General features: G+C 38.6%; 1 protein-coding gene and 1 non-coding gene across 2 annotated transcripts in view; one reads left to right on the plus strand and one right to left on the minus strand.

The window, feature by feature from the left end:
• DSC1 (desmocollin 1) overlaps nt 1-5,605 on the plus strand; it is a 30,436-nt gene extending 24,831 nt beyond the window's left edge. The window contains exons 14-16 of the mRNA XM_049620242.1: nt 1,448-1,566; nt 2,064-2,309; nt 3,181-5,605. Of these exons, the coding sequence (XP_049476199.1) occupies nt 1,448-1,566; nt 2,064-2,309; nt 3,181-3,378 (563 nt within the window). The 3' untranslated portion in view covers nt 3,379-5,605. The remainder of the gene's footprint in view (nt 1-1,447; nt 1,567-2,063; nt 2,310-3,180) is intronic.
• Nucleotides 5,606-13,508: 7,903 nt separating this feature from the next.
• On the minus strand, nt 13,509-13,609 carry LOC125915002 (U6 spliceosomal RNA). The gene has a single exon (XR_007455535.1). It is a non-coding gene; the product is annotated as a U6 spliceosomal RNA (small nuclear RNA).
• Nucleotides 13,610-24,769: the final 11,160 nt, after the last annotated feature.

Genomic DNA, 24,769 nt, shown 5'->3' on the forward strand with positions numbered 1-24,769 from the left:
GATTAAATTCAAAGTAATTTTCAGAGGTGTCCCCTTAGTTCTTCCAATGATAAGCTGTGAGATACTGGATAAATCATTTCCGCTTCTTTGAGCTCATTTTTCCATAAGTACAATAAAGAGGTTGTAGAAAAGTAATGTTAAGATTCCATCCCATACAAAACAGTCTTTTAACCAGTCAAGTTTATGCACAAAAAGAATAGTGAAGAGTACTTCCAAAACTTGCTTAGATGTTTATGCTCAATGTTATTAATGAAGTGATTTAACATACATTTTTTTAAGTTTATTTACTTATTTTGAGAGAGTGTGTGAGTGGGGGAGGGACAGAGAGAGAAAGAATCCCAAGTAGGTTTCAGACTGTCAACACAGAGCCCGACATGGGGCTCCATCCCATGAACCTTGAGATCATGACCTGAGTGGAAATCGGGAGTGGGACACTCAACTGACTGAGCCACCCAGGCGCCATGATTTAACATACATCTTAAGAAGACTCCAATGAGAGGCACCTGGCTGGCTCAGTCAGAGGAGGCAACCCTTAATCTCTCAGGATGGTGAGTTTAAGCTCCACATTGGGTGTAGAGTTACTTAAAAACAAAGAAATAAACAAACAAACTTAAAAAAAAAATAAGAAAAGAACATTAGAACTCTTAAAAAAAGAAACAAAAAGGAACCCAGTGTGTGGAAAATGGTCATATGGTAAGCCACTGAGGAAAAGTAATGCATGCAAAGAATGTTAAGATTTTGCATTCTTCAAACTGTTGTTTTAGAGATGCAAAATTGATGGAAATCACTCCCCACACTTCTGTGCCCTTCCTTCCACTCACACTCCCTTTCCTTTCTTTTTTAACAGTTTATTTTACTCTATAATCTATCTGCATTTAGAGACTTTCCCCATAGTCTTTACTGTGTCCTAACTCATTGATTTGAGTTTCAGCTGAAATAGGATGTTCCCCTTAGCACTGTTAGTAGTTGGCATACACTTTCAAAATTGGGCACTGGTTTTATGTAAATGCCTTACATGTTTGTATTTATGCCTAATACCCTTTAAGTGGGTTCTGTATGGATTTTAAGTACCAACAATACAAGCTTAAATTTCCATCAAAGGGAGTTGCCGTTTGAGTGTGGAGGAAATAAGAGAATCATTGAAGTTAATTCTGAACTTGGGAAGAGACTTGTTAATAAACTATGCTCACTTCATCCTTATTACTTTTTATTGATTTCTTTCTCATTTAGCCTACTAATCTCAATAAGACAGAGATGGTCTATATACGAATACATTTGTTAATATTCTGTTTTAAATGTTATGACCCAAAGAGATCTAAATTTATGGAACAAAATTTTTTTAAAGTTCTGTGAAGAAACTTAAAAGAAAAATCATACGACTTAAATGATTTAATATATACTTGCATGAAAAAAATACTATTTTACTTAAATGCTTTTTATTTTTTAGGTATTCTGTTTACTTGTTTCTGTGTTACTGCTAAGAGAACAGTAAAGAAATGTTTTCCAGATGTAGCCCAGCAAAATTTAATTGTGTCAAATACTGAAGGACCTGGAGAAGAAGTGATGGTAAATTAGATTTCACTTTCCTATGAATTGTTTGGTGATGGATGATAACAGTTGATTATCATGTAGTAACAGTAATAATAATAACAGCTAATGTTTATTGAACACTTACTATGCCAAGCAGAATTTCACATGACCTGCATACATTAATTCATTTAAACTTCATGATTCTATTGTATTAGTTTCACAGGACTGCAAAGAATCACAAACTGGTAGTTCCTGTATTATGGCAACATAAATCACATCTTCGGCTGGCATTCTCTCCATGTGTGCATGTCTGTGTTTAAATTTGGCCTTTGGATTAGGGACCCACCCTAGTTGAGTATGACCTCATCTTAGTTTAACTAAATGCATATCTAATGACCTGTTTTCAAACAAATTACATTCTAAGACCCTGAGGATTAGGACCTCAGTATGTGAATTTTAGTGGGGAAGAAATGAAAGCAAACTGTTAGCTTCAATTTGATTCATTCATTTTATAACTCTAACTTTATTTTTAGGAAGCAAATATTAGACTGCCCACACAGACATCCAACATTTGTGACACAAGCATGTCTGGTGGCACTCTTGGTGGCCAAGGAGTCAAAACACAGCAAAGCTTTGAGATGGTCAAAGGCGGCTACACTTTGGAGTCCAGCAAAGGAGGTGGACATCAGACCTTGGAATCTGTCAAGGGAGCAGGACAGGATACTGGCAGATACACATACACAGACTGGCACAGCTTCACCCAACCTCGGCTTGGCGAAGTGAGTGCCGATGTCTTCAAGATGATATTACATGAGAGTTTAAACACGATTTATAAGTCAGGATTTCCCAAAAGTTTTACTCTCCATGCACCTAGAACTCATCACCTTTTTAGTGTTTAATTACCATAGATACAGATTTCAGGCCCAAACCCAAAGGCAAAATGATCTTTTAAAGTTTAATTTTTAAAATAACATTTATGAAACTACAGAACCATCTAGGAGTGGCATATGTAGACATGTTTAGGAAGTATAAAAAGACCAATAGCTTCTTCCCCCCAAATTAGCAGGAAGATCACCTGGAGTGAAAGATTTATGTGGACTGATCATAAATTGTAAATATTTTTTGGTGTATTAAATCCTCTGTGTGGTCATTAAGTACCGGCTACCAGCATCAATCAGGTAGACTGTTAAGTTTTTATTTTGGGTGTTAGTTCCTTGTTTTATGTTCAGATTAATCAATATTGACTAATATTAGCCACTTTAATATATTACATTATTATCACTATATAATAATGTATAAACAGAAGAATCATAACCTATATTGGTCCCCCAGATACGTGAAGAAATTACAAAGATACGCTGCAACTATGCAAATCTTATGTCAAATGGGAAATTGTAAGTTAGCTTTGTGATATGTGTGTAGCTTTAAGTTTCATAAATGTGTTCACTAGGAGCATTTATATATCTGCTATATTTTCAGAATGAATAGAATACAGACCAATCATGTGCATTTTTTATATGTAGGAATCCGTTAGAGGACACACTCTGATTAAAAATTAAACAGTAAAAGGTAAATCAAAGACATTATTTTTAAGCTAATATGTTTAGGTGTTTTTTAAAAAATAATAAAATGTGCTCTTTTTTGACACAGAAGGTGTATCTGTGTGGACAAGACGAGGAGCATAAACATTCCGAAGACTACGTTCGTTCGTATAACTATGAAGGAAAAGGGTCTGTGGCCGGCTCTGTAGGCTGCTGCAGTGATCGGCAAGAAGAAGAAGGGCTTGAGTTTCTTGATCATCTGGAACCCAAATTTAGGACGCTAGCAAAGACGTGTGTCAAGAAATAAAATGTTCGTTTTAATGGAGAAACATCTACAAATGCATATGCAGGAGTTTATTAAATGTAAAATGATAGCAGCATCTGCTAATGTTTGTTTATTGGAGGTAAACTTCAAGTCATGTATAGATAAGGATACTATAAATACAAAACTCCTCTAAATTCTCCTCGTCTGATATAACTTCCATGTTCTCTAGAAATAGAAGTTTCATGTGTTAATTTTCTTTTATATGCATGTATATATTGCCCTTTTCAGCACTGTGCTGTGTGCTTTCTTTCATCTTCCGTGTGGGAATTTATGGTACCCTGTATGCTATAGGAGTGGATGGTGGGAGAGCTGGGTATTGTGGAGGCAAATGAGAAATGAATTTTAATTTTAGATGAAAATTAAATATTTTCTTCAACACCATGGGGAGGTTGCTCTTAGAAACGCTCTTAGAAATATTGTCTTTGGTGCCAGAGAATTGATTCCTCTACCTGAGTGGCTATGTATTGAAGGATTTTTAAATATTCTTTGGTACAGTCTTCAGTTTGGTAAATAGGTGTTCATTTCTCACTACACTTTTCACCCTGCGGAGGTGTTCCCAGTACTGTTTGCTTTCAGGGGCCTTCAGCGCTTGGTCCTTGGATCTCTGTCTATATGGATGTGTAATCAGATTCCTACAGCTTCTAGACTGTGGGAAAGACAGGAGCAGAAGAAGCTCTCAGGGCAATTTGAGCCACAGAGATTTTGTAAGGATCAGATGGGAGGATGTACTATTACCTTTTTAAAATGTAAATACCTTGGCAAGAACATGCACTCTCTAGTTTGACAGAGGCCCACCATCTTCAAGCATTTGTGAAACCAGCCTGGAAGGCATTAGACTTGCAACCCTGATCCATGGTGCTTAGACCTTTAAATATGCTAAAAATGGAATGAGCATCCGTAATAGAATTTAATACTCTGCTTACATTGGTAATTACTTTAATAAAATTGAAAATCAGAAATAATGAATTTCTGGCATGTAAATGTTAAACCATTGAAATGAATGATGGATAAATGGACACGAGTTAATAAATTATTTTGAATATATAACATCTTAATAGGATATTCCATTAATTAATTTAGAAATAATATCCATTTAAATAATATTTTAATAGTCTCTGTGCCAAACTCTATAAATTTACAGTGACAGTATATATCACACGGAGATTTCTCATTCAGACAAAAAAAATGTTTCTTTTTAAAAAATCTATTAACTGGTTAAAAATTGAAAAAAGAGTGGTGATTTTTTAAAATTTTGTAAGTAAAATTTTGTAATTAGTCCTCTGATTCTCAATTACCACTTTGAATTAAAGGTGTTTCTTGATGTGAAATTGGATATTAGAGCAGAATAAAAAAGTAATTTTAATAAATAAGATTTTATTTTATAGGATGCCAACAATGTATGATTTTTATAGCAATTGTGAGTAAAATAATTTTGGGGGGTAATATAATTTCTGTTGTCTGACATGTATTATGCTAAGAATAGTACCAGTTTTGAAATTCTTAAATATAATGTTAAAATTTGGAATATATTCATGCCATGTTATATTCTTGAATATAGGTGCAGAATGTTTTTTGAACAATTAAAAATCTTTAGCTGAACATTAACTTATATGTGTTAGTTTATGTTTTCATTTCTTACGTTTACTTAAATAGGAAAGAGAAATTTTATATCTGAACTTAAAGTACAATTAGAGGCCAAAGGTTAGCAAAATAAGACACTTTAAAAATATTAGCAGAATTGTTAGAAGGTGTGGAAAATGAATTTGTTTAAGCAGTTTTGGCTATTATAAATATTTTCAAATATTATTAAAAATTATCTCATGGAGGAACTATGACTTGTCTTTTATTTAGGAAATTCACATTCTCTGTTTACACTCAAAATTAAATGTTATTTGTATGACTGAGAAAATTTATGAAACTCCATTGTACTGTTGACCAATTTAGTTTGTTAATAAAACATTGTATTTTATGGATTATTTCATATAAGTTAACCATCAATTGTCAATAAGTGAATCGGTATGAATTGTTTTTCTGTAATTAAATCTGTAGTTAGGGAAAATATACAATTAAATTTTTCTTATCTTGATTCAGATCTCAAAGTATTTCATGTGAAAAAATTCCTTGGGAGCACCAAGATAGATGAAAATTGATATAATTGCTATAATAATTGGCTTTGTTAAATACCTCTTTAACTTTGCCAAGCTTTCATTTTCCCTGAGTTGATTAAAAATGTTTTATTAAACTTGGTATCTATGCTTATGCTTACTTTTAGAAAATGGAATATGCTGTGTTATTTGGAAATTGCTCACAATAGATGTTTTAGAGTTGAGGATTTTTATGATCACAGAAAAGAAAAGCCAACTCCATTTTGTGGTGTCTTAGCTTTAAAAGTCCTGTTCCAGTAGAAAACCCTCGGTTAGATTAGGGTAATGAAACAAAACAGACCGTGTTATTGCTAAACATCTCTGGTCTCTTATCTGCTCTTCTAGTAAATCCAAAGGAACATTCCATTTGTCCAGATACTGCATTTGGCTTTCTGCTTACACAGGGAAAAGAAAATAAAACTGTAGCAGGGGAAAACATTACTAAGAATGGATGGACCCCTGTATATTTTGTAAGGTTCAGTAAAATTGAGCATGATTTAAAAAACTCTTTGGTAGTGTTGCATTAAAAAAAAAATAAGAATAACCACAATCTGAAATCCTTACCACTAACAATAAAATTACCACTTCCAACTATTCAAATAGACAGGTTTTTTTTTTTAATGTTTATTTATTTTTGAGAGAGAGAGAGAGAGAGAGAGAGAGACAGAGTATGAACAGAGGAGGGGCAGAAAGAAGGAGACACAGAATTGGAAGCAGGCTCCAGGCTCTGAGCTGTCAGCACAGAGCCCTACCGGAGCCTTAACCGAGCCACCCAGGCGGCCCTACAAATAGACTAAGAAGCATCATAAAAACAAATATATGAAGTACATTCATAACACACATTTTGTAGATATTGATCAGATTATTTAAAAATCTTCACTGTTAAAGAACAAAACTTTATGGGGCACCTGGGTGGCTCGGTTAAGTGTCTGCCTTTTGGTTTTGGCTCAGGTCATGATCTCCTGGTTCATGGGCCCTACATTGGGCCCTGCACTTAAGCTGCGGAGACTGCTTGGGATTCTCTGTCTCCCTCTCTCTTCTCTCTCTCTCTCTGCCCCTCTTCCACTGTCTGTCTCTTTCTCTCTTTCTCTCTCTTTCTCAAAAATAAATAAATAAACATTAAAAAAAAAAAAAGAACAAAACTTTAACTGAGTAAATTAGAGAATGTAAATGGCTTTATTCAAGAACTCATGAATTTGTCAGCTGCCCCACTAGTATACCATAGACAGACGCTACAATTGTGCAAAATGGAAAGTTTTTATAGGCAAAAGGAGAGTGTGAGGGTGGGGGGTGGGGGGAAAGGAGAAAGTCATTAGCAAAAGAAAAGCCAGGCAAGGGTCTTATGCAGATTATCTCAGTAATGCTGATCAGGAAATTTCAGATTGACTCTTTAAAGGTCACATTTCTGGGAGAGTTTGAAACTGAAATTAAGTCATGGGTTGCCATCCTAGGGGCAAATGACTCCATTTTGGGCCTGTTGTTTCTTTTCCAACACTATTTTTTTTTTTTTTTTTTTTAAGAGAGACAAAGCGAAAGAGAACACCATGGGGAGGCAGGGGCGGGGCATTGTGAGATCCTGACTTGAACGGAAATCAAGAGTCTGATGCCTAACCTACTAAGCCACCCTGAAGTTCCCCCCATACTATTCAAAGTAGTTTTTTTGTTGTTTTGTTGTTTTCTTAATTTTTAGAGAGAGAGAGTGAAAGGGGCAGAGAGAGAGAAGAATCCCAAGCAGGCTCTATGCTCAACAGAGCCTGATGGCGGTCTAGATGCCACGACCCTGGGATTGTGACCTGAGATGAAATCCAGCCAACCACTGAACCACCCAGGAGCCGCTAAAGTAAGTTTTTTGATAAGAATAAAATGTCCCTTGAAAACACCAATCTACAGAGTTAAAAGTTATTTCCAGATTATAGAGGAAAAAAAAAAATTAGAAACAAGTATGGCCTTTCTCTGTATTTGGCCCAACGATACATAGGACCTCAACATTTACAAAAAAAATTTTTAATGTGTATTTATTTTATTTATTTATTTATTTTCAATGTTTATTTACTTTTAAGACAGAGAGAGACAGAGCACAAGCAGGGGAGGGGCAGAGAGAGAGGGAGACACAGAATCCCCAACAGGTTCTAGGTTCTGAGCTGTCAGCACAGAGCTGGACACGGGGCTCGAACCCACAAACTGTGAGATTGTGACCTGAGCCGAAGTAGGATGCCTAACCAATTGAGCCATCCAGGTGCCCCTGGACTTCAACATTAAAGTTTATTTTGAGAGAGAGAGAGAGAGAGAGAGAAAATCTCAAGCAGACTCTGTGTGCACAGAGCTCAATGCTGGGCTCAAACTCATGAACTGTGAGATCATTACCTGAGCTGAAATCAAGAGTCAGATGCTTAACCAACCTACTGAGCCACCCAGGCACCCTGAGGACTTCAACATTTAAAATAATTAGTTGTCAGTGTGCAATAAATAATACCTATAATTTTGGAATGTTCTTATTCGCCTATGTTTAGGGACCTTTAAATGCTATAATATGGAATTATTAATGTTAAAAAAAGCTTCAAAACTTCGCTGGAGATAGCTAAGGTTTGACCTAGAATTCATGCCAAAAGTTCAGGTAGTAGTATTTTCTGCCAAGTATAGTACAAGAAAATCTAAAAGGAACTCTCTAATCCAAAGTGGAAATGAAAGAATTTCTTTGCGTTGGCTTTGCCTCTCCTGATGTATGTAGAAAATTCAGGATTTAAGGGTGGGTGACATTTATATAGTCCAGTTCTATAAAATCTGAAATCCAAATTCACAAAGACATTTCATCCATAGTAGGTATTTTACAAGATAGATTTGTTACTGTCTACGCCCACCATATTTCTCACCTGTTTGAGATCCATACTGAAATTCTATTATTAGTGGTTCTTGATATGCGATTCTGAGACCGGCAGCATCAACATCACAAAGGATTATGTTAGAAATGCTAATTTTGGGGTCTGTCCCCCCAGACCCATTAAATAGGAAACACTGGGTTTAAGGTTCTCCTGGAGTGGCTGATGTATTATCAAATTCACCTCTGTACCAGCTCTTTGCTACTTGGGCTCCATCTGAGGAACGTGGATTCGGGCCCCACCCCCAGACCTATTGAATCATAATGTGCTTTTCAACAAGATCCCCAGGAGATCTGTATGCACCTGAAACCTTGAATAGCATGTAAATGATCCCTTGAGAGGAACCTGCAAGTAGGTTCCTGCAAGAGGAACCCATGAGCTGCACAAGTAGCCTCAGGCATCAGGTCTGTGGCTACCGTGTGGTAGGGAAATTGTCCCAGCTCACTTGGTGGCCCAAATTCAAGACTGCTTGCCTGTCGCCATCCATAAAGCAGAACCACCCACTCTGTGTTCTTCTGTAGCTGGATAATTGACTCTGCGAACTTCATACCTGAGTGCTTTGCATTGGAGAGTATACGATAACACACAAGGTAACCAAATTTAGGTAAATGACATGCTCATTGTCACTTTACTTAGTAAATTAATACTGCTAACCCAAAATTTAAAAAAATCACATTTTGATACTAATGAGTTTTGATCAAGCCTATCCAATAAAATTAACCAAATGATGTTTGAAAACCAACCTGAATAATCCTGATAATTTAAGCAATACATTCACAGTTTCCTGATTTTATTTTGGTGAATGGCTGTCTTAATGTACGCTTTTCTTACTGAGCCAATTTATCTCCATGTACGTTTTTAAGGTTTTCTTTTTCTGGGTGTAGCTGACTTTGAGTATTATAGGTGTGGCTGAGAACCTGTCAGAACCAGTTGTGTTATATTAAGTAACCAAATTCTGTCATGATTATTTCTTTTTGTTTCAGACTAGGTAGAAGAAAATTGAGACAAACTTTCAGAGTTGTTTTTGTTTGTTTCTTTGTTTTGTTTTGTGTTGTTTTTAAGTTTATTTATTTTGAGAGAGAAAGAGATAGCGTGAGTCAGGGAGGGGTGGAGAGAGAGGGACAGAATTCCAAGCAAGCTCCTCGCTGCTAGTGTTGAGCCCGATGCTGGGCTCAAACACATGAAACTGTAAGATCATGACCTGAGCTGAAGCTAAGAGTTGACGCTTAACCAACTGAGCCACCCAGACACCCCATTTTTAGTACATGTGCTGTCAAAGTAAGCACCAGAGTTGTTTTAATTTTTTTAATTTAATATGGTGCCTTATTAGTATTAAATATATAACAAAATAGAAATAAAGAATGTAAGTAATTATTAAATGTGTTCAATATTAACCACGAATTTTAAATATTAATTCGGTATAGATGTTTTTATATTAAATATATTTGAAGTTAAACATTAAGAAGACAGTTGCCATTTAGAAACTCATGTCCCTTGATATTTTGTGAGGGCCATGGCAGAGACTGCTGGCTGTCAACCAACCATCTCCTAACTTAGTTCTTCATTACAGACAGAGCTCTGATTTCATTCAGTGTGGTTATGTGCCCAGCGAAGAGACCCCGATTTCCCAATGCCCTTGAACCGAGTGTGGCATACCTTAAATTCTGGTCAGTGAGAAGTAAGTGAAATGCTGTGTATAAGATTTCTGAGTAGGGGTCTTAAAGGAGCTGATTCATCTGGAAGACCTTTTTTTTTTTCCTCCATTTGTTTTTGTTTTGTTTTAAGTAAGCTCTACATACAATGTGGGGCTTGAACTCGCAACCCCAAGATCAAGAGTCACATACTCTACCCATGAAGGCAGCCAGGTACCCCTGCTTCCCCCAGTTGTATTTCATGATGCCTAGAACACAGATGTGATGCCCAGTGCTCACGTAACCCTGTTATGAGTTTCATATTGAAAGCAATCAATAACCATGGAGAATGGGGGAGCATAAAGATAGAAGGAGCCTGGATCCCTGATAACTTTGTGGAGCCCCAAACCTGTCCTGGATTTCCTACCTTTAGACTTGTTCACTTGAGTGAATAAACCTTTGTGTGTTTAAGCAATGACTTTTTAGGTTTCCTGTTAAATAAAGCCGAATCTTAGTCTGATATAAGGAGAGAACAGAGATTGAATGGGAATAATTGATTTACCTAAAGCGTGATTCAGTAAATTTGGGAACTCATTTTCTTTTGGCTAAGATTTTAAAATGGTTAGTCTTGAAGACATTTCAGTGTTTTCTAAATTGTCTCAAGATAAAATGAAGTACTAATTGTTCCGTGGAAATCAAGAAAGGGGTATCTTTTCTGGATCTCTTGAAAATGGACTTTTCAAGCCTCTCTAAAGTCAGAATCCTGTCTGTAGGAACCTGTGAATCTAGGAGTGAAGAGACCTCTTGTATGATCTTTAATAAGTCATCGAATCTCATTTGTTTCAATCTTTTCGACTATAATATATATAGGTGTATATATTACATATGTATAGGTATATATATTTATATAATATATATAGGTATATATATTTAAAGTTTATTTATTTTGAGAGAGACAGAGACAGTGCAAGTGTGGGAGGGGCAGAAAGCGAGGGAGAGAGACCGAATCCCAAGGCTCTGAGCCTTGTGTGGGGCTCAAATTCACAAACTGTGAGATTGTGACCTGAGCAGCAATCAAGAGTCAGATGCTTAACTGACAGAGCGACCCCGGTGCCCCAAGACACAGATTTTGAAATGTAGTGAACTACTTTTCCCACTTCATCCTCTGTTCCTATGAATTGTGTGATCAAAGTAATGTGTTGCCTTATGAGTCTGAAAGATTCAATATTTTGCTCCTTTCTAATAGCCTGAGGCATGATCTTATTTTTCAGTTAATTTCAGGTAAATAAACATAAATAAAATTTCTTTTCCAGGGGGCCTGGATGGCTCAGTCGGTCAAGCATCTGACTTTGGCACAGGTCATGATCTCATGGTTCGTGGGGCTCTGTGCTGACAGCACAGAGCCTGGAGCCTGCTTCAGATTGTCTGTCTGTCTGTCTCTCTCTCTCTCTGTCTCTCCCCTTATTGTGCTCTCTCTGTTTCAAAAATAAATAAACATAAAAATATTTTTAAAATTTATTTTCTATTAATCTAAGGAATTTCATTTTTAAAAATCTTTTTAATGTTTATTTATTTTTGAAAGAGAGAGAGAGAGAGAGCACAAGCAGGGAAGGGGGAGAGAGAGAGAGAGAGAGAGAGAGAGTGAGTGAGAGAGAGAGAGTCTGAAGCAGGCTCCAGACTCGGGGCTCAAATTCACAAACCGGGAGATCCTGACCTGAGCTGAAGTCAGACACTCAAGCGACTGAGCCACCCAGGCGCCCCCCAGTGAATTTCTATCATTATCTAAAACTTATGCCAACTTAAATAGACTTCAAAATGAGTAAAGTTGAGTTTGACAAACACAGGAAATTGCAGAGGTTTCAGCATGTGACAAAGAAGACAATTTTATGATTTTAGTGTATGACAAATGGTGATTCCATATGCTAATTGACTCAGCTGGAATTCTGCTCTTTTATGTTAGAGGCTATATAAAAATGTATTTAAAAAAAATGACTCCAGTGAATTGGCTAGGACTGGTCTTAGACTACTTGGTAACAGAAATAAAGGGGCTTATGGGCGCCCGGGTGGCTCAGTCGGTTAAACTTCAGACTTGGGCTCAGGTCATGTTCTCACGGTTCCTGAGTCTGAGCCCCACATTGTGTTCTCTGCAGTCAGTGCAGAGCCCCGTTCAGATCCTCTGCCTCCCTTTCTCTCTTCCCCTCCCCCCCCCCTCAAAAATAAATAAACATTTTTTTAAAAGAAATAAAGTGTCTTAGACAATGTAAAAGTTTATTTTCACTAAATGTAAAACAAGTTCAAAGTCTTGGATTTCTATGGACGCTTCTTAATGTCCTCGGAACCTTCATTTTTTCTGCTCAACCATCGTTTGTACGAATTGCTCCACAATCGCAAGATGACTAACGCAGCTCCAGCCATCATATCCGTGCCTATGACAGGAAAAAAGACAATCCCAGTGTCATGGGATCAAGCCCCACATCTAGCTCCATGCTGAGCCTGGAGTTGGCTTGAAATTCATTCTCTCTCTCTCTTTCTCTCTCCCTCTGCTGCTCTGCCCCGCTTGAACTCTCTCCATCCTAAAAAAAAAAAAAAAAAAAAAAAAAAAAAGAGGAAGGAGGAAGAGATGACTTTTAGGGAGCATTCCAGAAGCTCTCTCCAGCAACTTCTGTATATCCTTGGGAGAACTTAGTCACAATTTCATCTCTATCAACAAGAAAGAGTGAGAGATAGGGTTTTTCAGCTGAACAAAATCAGGACACTGTAAGGGAGGGGTTTCATAATGATATGAGGTAATCTGGGGACAAATGTGCAGGAGGAATATTGTTTCTTATTCGTAATCAGTGTCACTCTGCCCCAGGCCAATACGACTCTTGACAAAATATTAATTCCTTATACATTAGTTAAGGGACTATATACTTAGGGTAAAGAGACATGCTCTTTCACTAGCCAAGTTTTACAAAATACTGCAGAGCAAAAACATATTTTAAAAAATCAAGTAAGTAAAATTTAAGGTGTTTTAGACATTAAAACTTGCTTATGTCTGCTGGCCAGATGTAGCTGGCAAATTTTGGAGGGGAGGAGGAAGGGAGAAGATGGGAAACTTTTACAGTTGAAAAAAATTATAAATACATGGCTGTATTCCAAACAAGACATTTTACCCAAAATGTAAATTTGTGAGTTCTCTTGAAGACTTGGCAGTTCTGGTGACCCTGAGTCCATGTTCCCAAAGGCCACCAATTGGCTAGAAGTGAAAAAGTGGCATTCCCAGTGCCCTCTGCCGATGCCGGTGACCTGTGAAGCTTGCCATTCATGTCTCAGATAGGAAGGGTGCCAACTGCCATTTGTTATGACACTTGTACTATTCCCTCCTCCCTCCCTCCCTTTCTTTCTTTCTTTCTTTCTTTCTTTCTTTCTTCTCTTTCTTTCTTCCTTTCTTCCTTTCTTCCTTCCTTCCTTCTTTCTTTTTAAATATGGAATGCTTCACGAATTTGAGTGTCATCCTTGCACAGGGACCATGCTCATCCTCTGTATCGTCCCAGTTTTCATACGTGTGTCACGGAAGCAAGCCCTGTACTATCATTTTTTGAAGGTAGATTTAGGAAGAGAAAAGAGTCATATTGTCTGTATTCTTATCTTTCTCAAAAGCAGAATAATTAAAAAGGGCTGTTTTTTTCATCCAACCTGGCATATTTATTTTGATTTCTTTTCTGACCCCTGCAGGCATTGAAGTCTGTGGCTCTCTGCACTACGTGAGTTTCAATGTCCAATGAATTACATTGTCATTTGGCATAAAATAGAATTTACTTGTTCATTGTGTTCATTGTTTATTGTTTCCTCTCCTCTCCCTGCATTGGAGTGTAAGCTCCACCAAGGAAGGGATCTTTGTGTCTTTGTGCCTAGAACAGTGCATAGCACATAGAGGGAACTCAATAAATGGTTTTTGGAGACATTTATTGAGCACCTACCATGTGCAAGCATTCCAGAACGTTCTTTTTTTAATGTTTTTGTTTTTGTTTGAGAGAGAGAGAGACCATGAGCAGCAGAGGGGCAGAGAGAGAATAAGACATAGAATCTGAAACAGGATCCAGGCTCTGAGCCATCAGCACAGAGCCCCATGTGGGGCTCAAACTCACGAACTGTGAGATCATGACCTGAGCCAAAGTTGGACGTTTAACCAACTAAGCCACCCAGGCACCCTCAGAGTTTTCTTTTCACAGATATTATCTCATTGAAAATATTAACAATATGTGTACAATTTAGGCATTACTATTCCTATTTACTAATAAGAAAACTGACGCTGACAGAGGTTAGCAGACTTAATCAAGCTCAGACTGGTAGGTTTTCATACAGCCAGGATTTAAATGCAAGTGTGACCAATGGTTGCACCCTGAACATTTCTCCTCAAATGGTCTTCCATATCTATAATACAATGGAAAAAATGTTTATAACCTCTTCATCCTAAAAGAGAATTATAGGAAACTATGAATCTATGTTGCTTATTCATGACATTCTACAATGTAAATTTCTTTTTTTTTTTTTAATTTTTTAAAATCTTTATTTACTTTTGAGAGAGAAAGAGAGACAGATCATGAGTGGGGGAAGCGGGGGAAGAGAGAGGGAGACACAGAATCTGAAGCAGGCTCCAGGCTCTGAGCTGTCAGCACAGAGCCCAACGTGGGACTCGAACTGAAGAACCGCAAGATCACGACCGGAGCTGCAGTCAGAGGCTTAACTGACTGAGCCACCCAGGCACCCCTACAATGTATATTTCAATCTTCAGCTGGTAAATGTCTTTGAGAAGGAGGATACAAAACATAGACTTTCTTACATCAGAACAATCCTCTCCACACCAGAATCTATGGAGCAAATAGATTAATTGTTACCATTTGGAGTTGTCCTAGTTATCTGTATACTGCTAATAATCAAGTTTGCGTCTCCAGACTGGATGTCCCCTGAATTCCACATCCATATTTCTTACTATTTCCAGCTTTATGGCTCACAGAAATATCAAACTCAGTATCCTCAGAGGCAAATTATTTAATGCCTTCACAAACTAGCATTTTGCTGCCGTCTCTTTGTTACTAACAGTATCATCCACTCTTTGTCCCAACATAGATCAAATCCAGAATTCTGCAATTATCTGAGCATACGAAGAATAGAAAATTAATGCACTCCCGGAGGAGACAGATTTATAAATCAAGTAATTGCAACACTTTGGTCAGATACCAAATAACAGAGGCACATGTCAGAGCCCGTATGCACGGAAGACTTGGAAAAGCTTTTCTTTAGGCGGGGAAGCTAGGGAAGGATCTGTGCGCAACATCAAAGGAGACATTCTAGTGGAAGTGGAAGTAGGGATTCCCAAAACGGACAGAGCCCCAACCAAACAGCCAAAAGTAAAACAAAACGAGCAAAAAACAAGAAAACTGGAGTTCCAAGAAACACACTTGGAAAGCCACAATTACGGAGGGTGGATTGGACGGCTCATAGAGCTGGATGGAAGGCCAATGAAGACAGTCCAGATGAGAGATGAGGAGTCAAATACAGCAATTAACCTGGAGACCGATGGATGTGAAGCAGAGATGATGTCGAGGATGATTCCCTGGTTCCTTTCTTGAGTAAGTGGGAGGATCATGAAACCATTAACTACAAGGGAGAGAAACACAAAGGAGTTGCTTTTGTTTTTGTTTTTGTTTTTGTTTTTTTTTATGGAAAGATAATGGCTTTGGTTTGAGACATTTTAAACTTGAGGTATTTGTCAGAGTTCCAGGAAGTCTTGTTCTGTCTCAAAGTCAGAAAGGACATACTTGACACTCCCCAGTCCCACCTCCCACCCACCCTTTATTACTTCATATCCAAGTAATCCATCCCCCCAGATTAGAAGTTCATTTATGGCAGGGACCACCTTTTAAATTAACTTCCTGTCTAAGTAGCTAGTGGTATAAATTTTTTTGGTATGAATATTCAAAGAGTCTTGTCTTTCCTCTGCTCAGCAAGGACCAGCTAGGCATTACCCCCTTACAGCTCTTTCCTTCTCTCCCTTCAAGGACCCCTTCACCCTTATTCTAGACTCTAGGATTTGTTATGAAAATCATGCTAGCCAGCAATATGCTAGCGATGATTGCTATTAAATGAAGTAAAATGAGTGTGAGAAAGAAAGACACGAATTCTATTTCAATAAATTTGTTATAAGAAAAAAGAAAAAGAAGAGATGAGAAAAAAAAGAAGTGCTCAGAGAAAGAGGAGGTGGCTTATTTTAATTTCTGCGGTGATAGTTGTTGAGAAATAGAAAGAAGGAAAGAGTTACATCCAAATGTTCAGGAAGCAGCAACAAACTGAATACAGGACATTGAGAAGGAAGAAAAGATTTGAAAGGTAGTTGCGGCATATTAAGGTGACCTTTTGAACAGGCTAGCACACACTGGAAGTACTTGAACAGGTTCGTGTTTGACGGGACTGTGTTTCCCAGAAGGCCCACTCGGCTGAGACTGTAAATCGTGGGGGAGGCTGGGAGTTCTAGCACAGTCACTGGCCAGGCAAATGTCAGGGGAATGACGGCACTTGTTTTCGGTTTTGCTCTTCAGTTTTATTGAGGTTTAATTGACAAATAAAATTTATATGCAGAAAGTGTACAATGTGATGGTTTACTACACATATACTTCATGACATGATTATCAGAATCAGATTAATTAAGAAATCCATCAATTCAGAGTTGCCTTTTTTTGGTTTGTGTGTGTGTGTGTGTGTGTGTGTGTGTGGTGAGAACACTTTAAGGTCTACCTTCTTAGCAAATTGCAAGTACAAAATACAATGTTATTAACTATAGTCACCAGGCTATACATTAGATCTCCAAAGCTTATTCATTTTATAACCGAAGGCTTGAACCCTTTAAATAGCATCTCCCTCTCTCCTCTACCTCTTAGCCCCTGATAATGACACTTCAATCTTCAGCAGGATAGCTATTGATACCGATAGCTTGCTCTATCTATCATCTATCTATCTATCTATCTATCTCTATATCTATCCATCCAATATTTATTGGCTGGCTTCCCCCAAACTGATTAGATGAAAAATCCAACCATCAATTCCTGCTATTACTTTCTCTGGAGCAAGCTCCATAGAATTGTCTGAATGGAATACAGCTTCATTGCGAGCCAATGATTGTAATTAGGAATTCTGGGACTTGTTGTTATCGATTTGAGTCTCATGTTTATGACCACTGTTTGTTAATGTTGTTCATACGCTTCCTGCAACTGGAAATTACACAAATTTCTCACTGAATATTTTCAATTGTTTTGAAGGATCACAGCCTCTTTATGGAATGCCTTCTTGGATGCCCTGGTGTAAATTTCAGGTTTGCTTATAGCCACCATTTTACATGTACTTATCTCAAAGTAATGTCATCATTTGTTAATAATTAGTCTATGGGTTACAGGTAGTTGGATAGCTTATATACATATTTGTTCAACAACTGTTTACTAAGGGCCTACTCTGTGACAGGCACAACGATAACCACTGAAAGTGGAGACCAATATAAGACCTCATGAAAAAGAGAGAGAGAGAGAGAGAGAGCAAGCACAAGTGAGGGAGGGACAGAGAGAGAGAGGGAGACACAGAATCTGAACCAGGCTCCAGATTCTGAGCCATCAGCACAGAGCCCGATGCAAGGCTTGAACCCACAAACTGTGAGATCATGACCTGAGCTGAAGTTGGACACAAACGACTAATCCACCCAGGTGCACCAAAAATGACATTCTAATAGAGAGAGATAGACCAAGAAAATAAAATCAGTAAAATATAAGAGAGACAGATAGTAGGATGGAGTAGCTCATAGGAGACCAAAGCTCCCACCAAGACCAACAAGAAGAGCCAGATGAAATATAAAATTGATCTGTTTTGAGAGATCAGAAGTTGTAGAATCAACAAGAGCTAGCAAAGATAATATTCCAGAGGGGAGAGCACCAGGGAAAAGTGAGTGTATCCTCTGTAAGATAACTTCATCTTTTTCCCCCAGGGAGCCTTTCAAGATACCAGACACTGGCTTGCTGCTAAGAACCCAGGCTCAGCCAAAGCATAAGGCCATTGTGTGGGAAGAGAGAAACAGGGAGCAAAATTTTAGTCATTGCACAGGCTAGAGTGACCATCGCTTGAGGGATTTCATATACCTCTGGTTTTCCCTTCAAGACATTTGTTGAGTTCTAAACCTTCATAGGGTAGGAAGCTAACAAACTAAGGCAAACCCCTCTGATAAACAGAAAGCTGGTTCCGCAGTCTTGCAGTGCAAGAGACAAAGACCTGCCAGGGGAAGAAGCTACAGTAAACCCACCAGGCTCTTAGCTGGAATCCAGAGAAAGTCATTGGCAGTTTGAAATTTTAATTAGGGTGCACAAGGAAGGCCTCAAAGAGAAGGAGACACAAGGGTCAAGGCTGAAGGAGGTGAGAGCAAGCAGTGTGGCCATCTAGGGGAGGATCATTGCATACAGAAAGGACAGCCCGAGGAGGAGCGTGCCCACCATGTTCGTGGGACAGCCAAGAGCTCCATGTGGCTGGCAGCACAGCATGTGAGGGGTAAGTAAGAATTAGAGTCTGGTAGACACGCAGTGGAATGCGTAAGGCCCTGTGGACCACGGGACCAAATCTGGATTTGATCTAAATGAGATGAGGCACCTCCAAGGGTTTTGTTTTGTTTTTCTTTTAATTTTTGGAACCATTCTAGAGGAGTTTGGGTAGAGAAATGTCATGATCTGACTTATTTTTTACCAAGGACATTATAGATGCTGGATTGAAAACAGATTGAAGTGAGGCATGTCGGAAACAGAAAGACCAATGAGGAGGTTTTTTGAATAACCCAGGGGGAGACAGCAGTGATCTGGACGAGGATGGATGTGGTGGGCAGGACGGATTCTGGGTGTGTTTTAAAGGTAGAGTTCATAAGATTTACTGACAGATTGTATTTAGAGTAGAAGAGAAAAAGAGGAAATCTGCAAGATGTTTTGATGAGAACAATTGGAAGAATGGAGTTGCCTTAATTGAAAGGGAAAAGAATGTGGGGTGGGTATCACTAATGGGGAAGATCAGGAATGCAGAACTGGAAAGATTAACTTTGCAATGCTTTCTACATGTCTAAGCTAGAGAGTTGGAGCCTGGAATTCAAGGGAAAAGTGTGGGATACTCCTTTGGGTTTGCCAGTCATTAACATGGAGATGGTGTTTTAAGTTAGAAGTCTAGGTGAGATCAACAAGGGAGTGGGTGGGGATAGAACCAGAAGAAACGTCCAACCGTTGAGTTCTGGGGCACTTGACTAGTTAAACGTGCTGGAGGGGAAGAGGAATCAGTTAGTGAGGTGGAGAAGGAAAAACAGAAACCAAGTGAAGAATGTGTTTCAAGGACGGCATGCAAGCTCTCTGCAATTAAGATAATAACATGAAGCTGAAAAATGAATAGAATAGTAATATGGAAGTCTCTGCAAACTTTGTAAAAACACACTTGGGGGCGCCTGGGTGGCTCAGTTGGTTAAGTGTCAGACTCCTGATTTTGGCTCAGGTCATGATCTCATGTCCTGGGATCAAGCCCCATGTGCTGATGGTGGGGAACCTGCTTGGGATCCTCTCTCTCTCTTTCTCTCTCTCATCCCCTCCCCTGCTTGTGCTCTCTCTCTCTCAAAAATAAACAAAAACAAACCTTTAAAAATATTTAAAAAAGAAACACCACCACATTTGGTGAAGCAGTAGGCAAGAAAACCTGATTAGAAAGGGTTCAAGCAATAACAAAGAAAGAAATCAAAGACAGTAAATATAAAACATCTTTTCCTAGATATTTTTTTTTTGTAAAGGAAAACAGAAAAATGGGGTGTCATAGCTGGACAAAGAGATAGGGCTTAGAAGGGTAGAGGTTTCTGGTGTTTTTTGTTGTTGCTGTTTTTGTTTTATTTTAAGTTTAGTTTAGCTTACGTAGTACTAAGGAGGATAGTGATGGATTAAATTGATAACATAGGAGACAAGGAGCAGAATTGCTGGACCAATGTCCTTCAGTAGGTGGGAAGAGACAGGAATGAATCCACAAAGGGAGAAGTTGAACTTCACTGTGAACAGAGGCAGTTCTTCCGTAACACAGAAGAAAAGGCCATGTAGATGGTACAGAGGCAAGGCAGGTGGTGCATATGGAGAAGCTTGTAGAAGTTCATGACAGTTTCTTTCACCTGCAAAATGGAAAACTAGGTCAGAATGGAAAGTGAGAACCAAGGGGGGCTGTACATGAGGTTTGAGCAGAGAAAAGGAGGTTATGAAAAAATTGCCAAGGAAAATGAGGCAGTGGGTGGACTAGACAGATAGGGTAAGGCTGTGGGCAGTATTAACTCCTGCTTAAAGCAGTGACCATGGCCTTGAAGTGAAACTCCTGAACTTGGGTATGAGTCCAGAGTGAGCCACGTTCAACTATGAGTGTGCAGCAGCTGGGAAGCTGGAGAGTTAGATTTAATTGGGGAGTCACTTTGACAAGGGATAACAGCTTCTAATTTTGCCAGCTCAACAGGTGTAGGAGTATGTTTTATGATTTTAATGTGTGCTTCCCTAATTTTTAAAAATATACTTCGCAGGCTTTGAGATTCCTCTGTTGTAAAGTACCTGGGCATACTCTGGCCATTTTTTCCTATTGAAGTTTCTGTCATGTTCCCATTGATGTGTAGGCATTCCTTGCATGTTCTAGATTATTCCCGTGTCTGTTTTAGTCATAGCTGATGTCTTTCCCAATCTATCATCTGCCTCTTAATTTTATTCACAATGTCCTTTGCTGAATAGAAAGCGTGACTTTTAATCTAATCAAATATATCTTATTTTATTATTATTACTATATGATATATGCTTTTTAGGTATCATTTCAAAAATCCTTCTCCACCTGTGGATCATGTAGATATTCTCCTATATTGTCTTCTGTGGACTTTATGTCTTTGTCACTACAGGAAAGTTTAACCCATCTGGAGGCCACTTTGTATGTGGCGCTAAGTAGGGAATCAGTTTTGTTTTTCTCCCATAATGATTCAGTTTTCCTAATGCCACCACTAATTAATTTCTCCTCTTCTCAGTGGTTTGTGCTGTTCACATTTTTATCAGATATACAGTTCCCGCTTATGCACTGGTCTCTTTCTGAGTTCTAAGTTAAAATCTATTAGCACATTTGTCTGTTTTTGAGCAAAAAACACACTAGAAATCCTTGGCAGGCCCATCTCACATTTTAGCAACTATACTAATACATGTCCATCATGTATGAGATCAGATTAGGAACGCTCATCCTGCTAAATTTGACCCAAGGCATCACTTTAATAGCTCAATAAATATTAAAAACAGAGAAAGAATGACAAAGAATTACTTATTTAAAAAAAATGCTCAGGTATCACTCATTTATTCATTCATTTACTCACACATTCAGCAAATACTTATTAGGTGTCTACTGTGGGCCAGGATTCATGATGGGTAGAGCTGGAGCTGGAAGGCTGAGCCAGAAAAAGCAAGTCTCTGAAGTCAGGAAACTGTACAGGCTTCAATAAGAAACAAATATTAAGCAAATAATGATTCCAACAAATTTAACTTTGTGACAAGTGCTCTAAATAAGAGGCAGCTGTTTAATGAGGAAGACTTGACCTGATAGGATTTGACCTGGAAGAGGAGAAAATAAAAGGTGATCTTTGCAGGCTGGACAGGATTGGTAACCAAGCTAGAGAGATGGAAGGAAGTTCCAGGTAGAGGAAAGAGCTTGTACAAAGCACCTACGGTAGAAAGGGCCTGAGTGCAAAGGTCTGAAAAAAAATACAGATGTGTTTGTGTGGGTCAATATTTAGGAGTCAAAGCAGAAGGAGCTAGCCAATGAGAATGCGTGGGTGGAGTCTGCAAGGGAAGAAGAAAAAAGTATCCTCTAGGCTAGATTATCTCACAGAACTGTGCATTTCTTGTCTCTTGGTCCATTTAACAGAAGGGTAACATTTCATAATCCATGAAGAAACTTAACACACAATTTTCATACTGGTGACTTTTAAAATCACCAATCCTTGTAGAATGCTGTTTAAGTACCATTTTGAACTTAACTCGATATTAACCTTTTCTTTTACAAAGGAGTCAGCAGGATGTAAATTTCAGATAGAGAGTGATTCTTGTCCTACCCAGTTATTTTATTTTTTCTTAGGGGTTTCCCTTGAGCATGTGGCTTGTCTTGTTCACCACAGCATTCTCAATGCTGAGAACAATGCCCGGGACATAGTAGGTTCTCAGTAAATACTTGTCATATGAGTCAATTATTAAAGCAAATAAATGAAAATTTTGTAGTTTTACGTTTTTGTAAATTTGTTCATAGCACTCCTGGCACTCCATATATCAATGGCAGATGTCACGAACTGTCTCTAGTCATGTTCAACACAATTGCCTCAAAATTCTTTTATTGGCTTGTTTTTATTGAGGGTGTGTTAAGTGAAAAGTACTGTAATAAAAATTGATTTATAGTTTATTTCACACTCTATCCCTTACTAAGTTCAAAAATATACTTTGAAATGTCATGGAAATTGAGTTTGGTTAGTACATTATGCTTTATTGAGGCCAATTTTGAAAGGAGAACTTCCAAGAAACATGGACAGCATTAGAAAAATAAAAATTTTATTTATTGGAAAATGAACAGCATTCAAAAATGTTCTACCAGAAAAGGATTCTTTTAAAGAAAAAATTGTCTAAATTTTCAGAAAAGATACGACTAGCACGGACAGTGGCATCCCATATTAGTGTTGCATAGTCAATCCCTTTGTGTCAGACAAGGTGTGGGGGTCATGTTGAAGGGAAGGGGGGGGTTGAAGGATTTTGGTGTGGTGAGTGACTTAACCCTGGGGTTCAGCCCAAGGCCAGGAGCTGAGGTGGGTAGTAGAAAAACAGGAAGTAGAGAGCTGGGGTGGGGATGAAGTGGGGTGGGGGTATGAATGGCTTGTAGACACACAGCAGCACGGGAGGGGGGATGCCCAAACTAACCAACACTTAGGAAGCACTTAGAATATGCGAGGTCTTATTCTGTATGCCTTTCATACATCATGCCACTTAATTTTGCAACAACTCTGAGAGGTAAATACTCTGTGCTCATTTTGTTGTGGCTATCAGAGGCTTCCCTCTGTACATGCACCTCTAAAGTAACTAGGTGATGTCCTTTAGTTTTTCTTTTCCCTGTAAGTCTGTGCTTCCTTTGCTTTTCGGTTCCATTCTGTGCCCTACACCATGCCGAGACAGATTTGCCCTGAGGATCTCCTGTGCCCACGGACCCTCCTCTCCAGGATCCAGCGGCGGGAGGACTGGCAGAAATCATGTCGGGAAGAGCTGTCTCCATGTACACCTCAGTGAGTAACTGGGACTTCTGGTCGCCATTAATATGTTTACTTTCCGGTTTCTGAAATTAGGAAACTGGGAAGCCAGGCTGCATAGATGTGCCCCTGTGGACCTGGGGTTGCTGTTCATTCCTCTCCTTAAGGACCACTCTGATCCTGATTTTCTGTGTGTAAATAAACATCCATTTCTAGCTGGCCTTTTTAAAAAAATCAGCCACCAGTAGTTCAATTTTAGAAGTGCAAGTTAACCATAGACTGCACCCAGTGTTAACTTTAATGATCTCACTTAACTGTGTGCAAGTGTTGAGGCCTGAGAGGTTCCTTGAACCATCCAAGACTTAAAGGAAGTTGCTCCTGACTTCTGGTCTGGTGCACTATTTACTATAGCACATTGGAAAACCAGTTCAAGTCAGCAGAGTCGTCTTCACAGGCAAAAGACAAGCCATTTTTTTAATGAGTATTTTTTATTTGTTTGTGTATTTATTTTGAGAGAGACAATGTTGGGGGGGCAGAGAGAAAGGGAGAGAGAAAATCCCCAACAGTCTCCATACTGGTACTGCCAGCTGTGGGGCCAGTGGTGGGTTTGAACCCACAAACCTTGAGATCATGATCTGAGCCGAAACCGAGTTGGACACTTAACCAACTGAGCCACCCAGGCGCCCCATAAGTATTTTTTTAATGTTTATTTATTTTGAGAGAGAGAGAGAGAAAGAGAGAGAGAAACAGTGCAAGCAGGGGAGGGACAGAGAGAGAGGGAGAGAGAGAGAAAAAATCCCAAGCAGCCTCCCCACTGCCTGTGCAGAGACAGAAGCAGAGTTCAAATTCAGAACCCCGTGAGATGATGACCTGAGCCAAAAGCAAGTGTTGGATGCCTAACCAACTGAGCCATCCAGGCACCCCAAAAGACATTCTTAAAAAAATTCTCCTACACCCATTTCATTGTCTCTTCAAATTTATAGCTGTTATTTCAAAACTGTATTATAGAGGAATCCACTTCAGTGACCCTGTGGCCTAATCTAAACACACTGAATGAATTAGGCTACTTCTTTCGGGTAAGTCCCTTATATTTCATTCTTTGTTTTAACAAAAGTCACAATACACCCCCTCTCATCACCATTTTAATAGCCTCAATTAGGTACTTAGTGCGAAAGATGAAAATAAATATCTAAGATGAATTATTTTCAGATTGCTCTTCCGCCCTTTTCTGGAATGAAGGAAGAAAACGTAAGCTACCCTTAGGGCATTAGGGGTTAAAGGGCAAGACAAGAGTTTGGAAATGTCCTATTGTCAAAAACTATGATGATAGCCTGAGTAGATTTCTAGAACCTGAAACTAGCTTGCTTCTCCGTCCTCTGGAAGGCTTCATGCTAGAGATCA

Source organism: Panthera uncia (assembly GCF_023721935.1).
Source record: "Panthera uncia isolate 11264 chromosome D3 unlocalized genomic scaffold, Puncia_PCG_1.0 HiC_scaffold_8, whole genome shotgun sequence".
In the NCBI taxonomy this organism is placed as follows: Eukaryota; Metazoa; Chordata; class Mammalia; order Carnivora; family Felidae; genus Panthera; species Panthera uncia.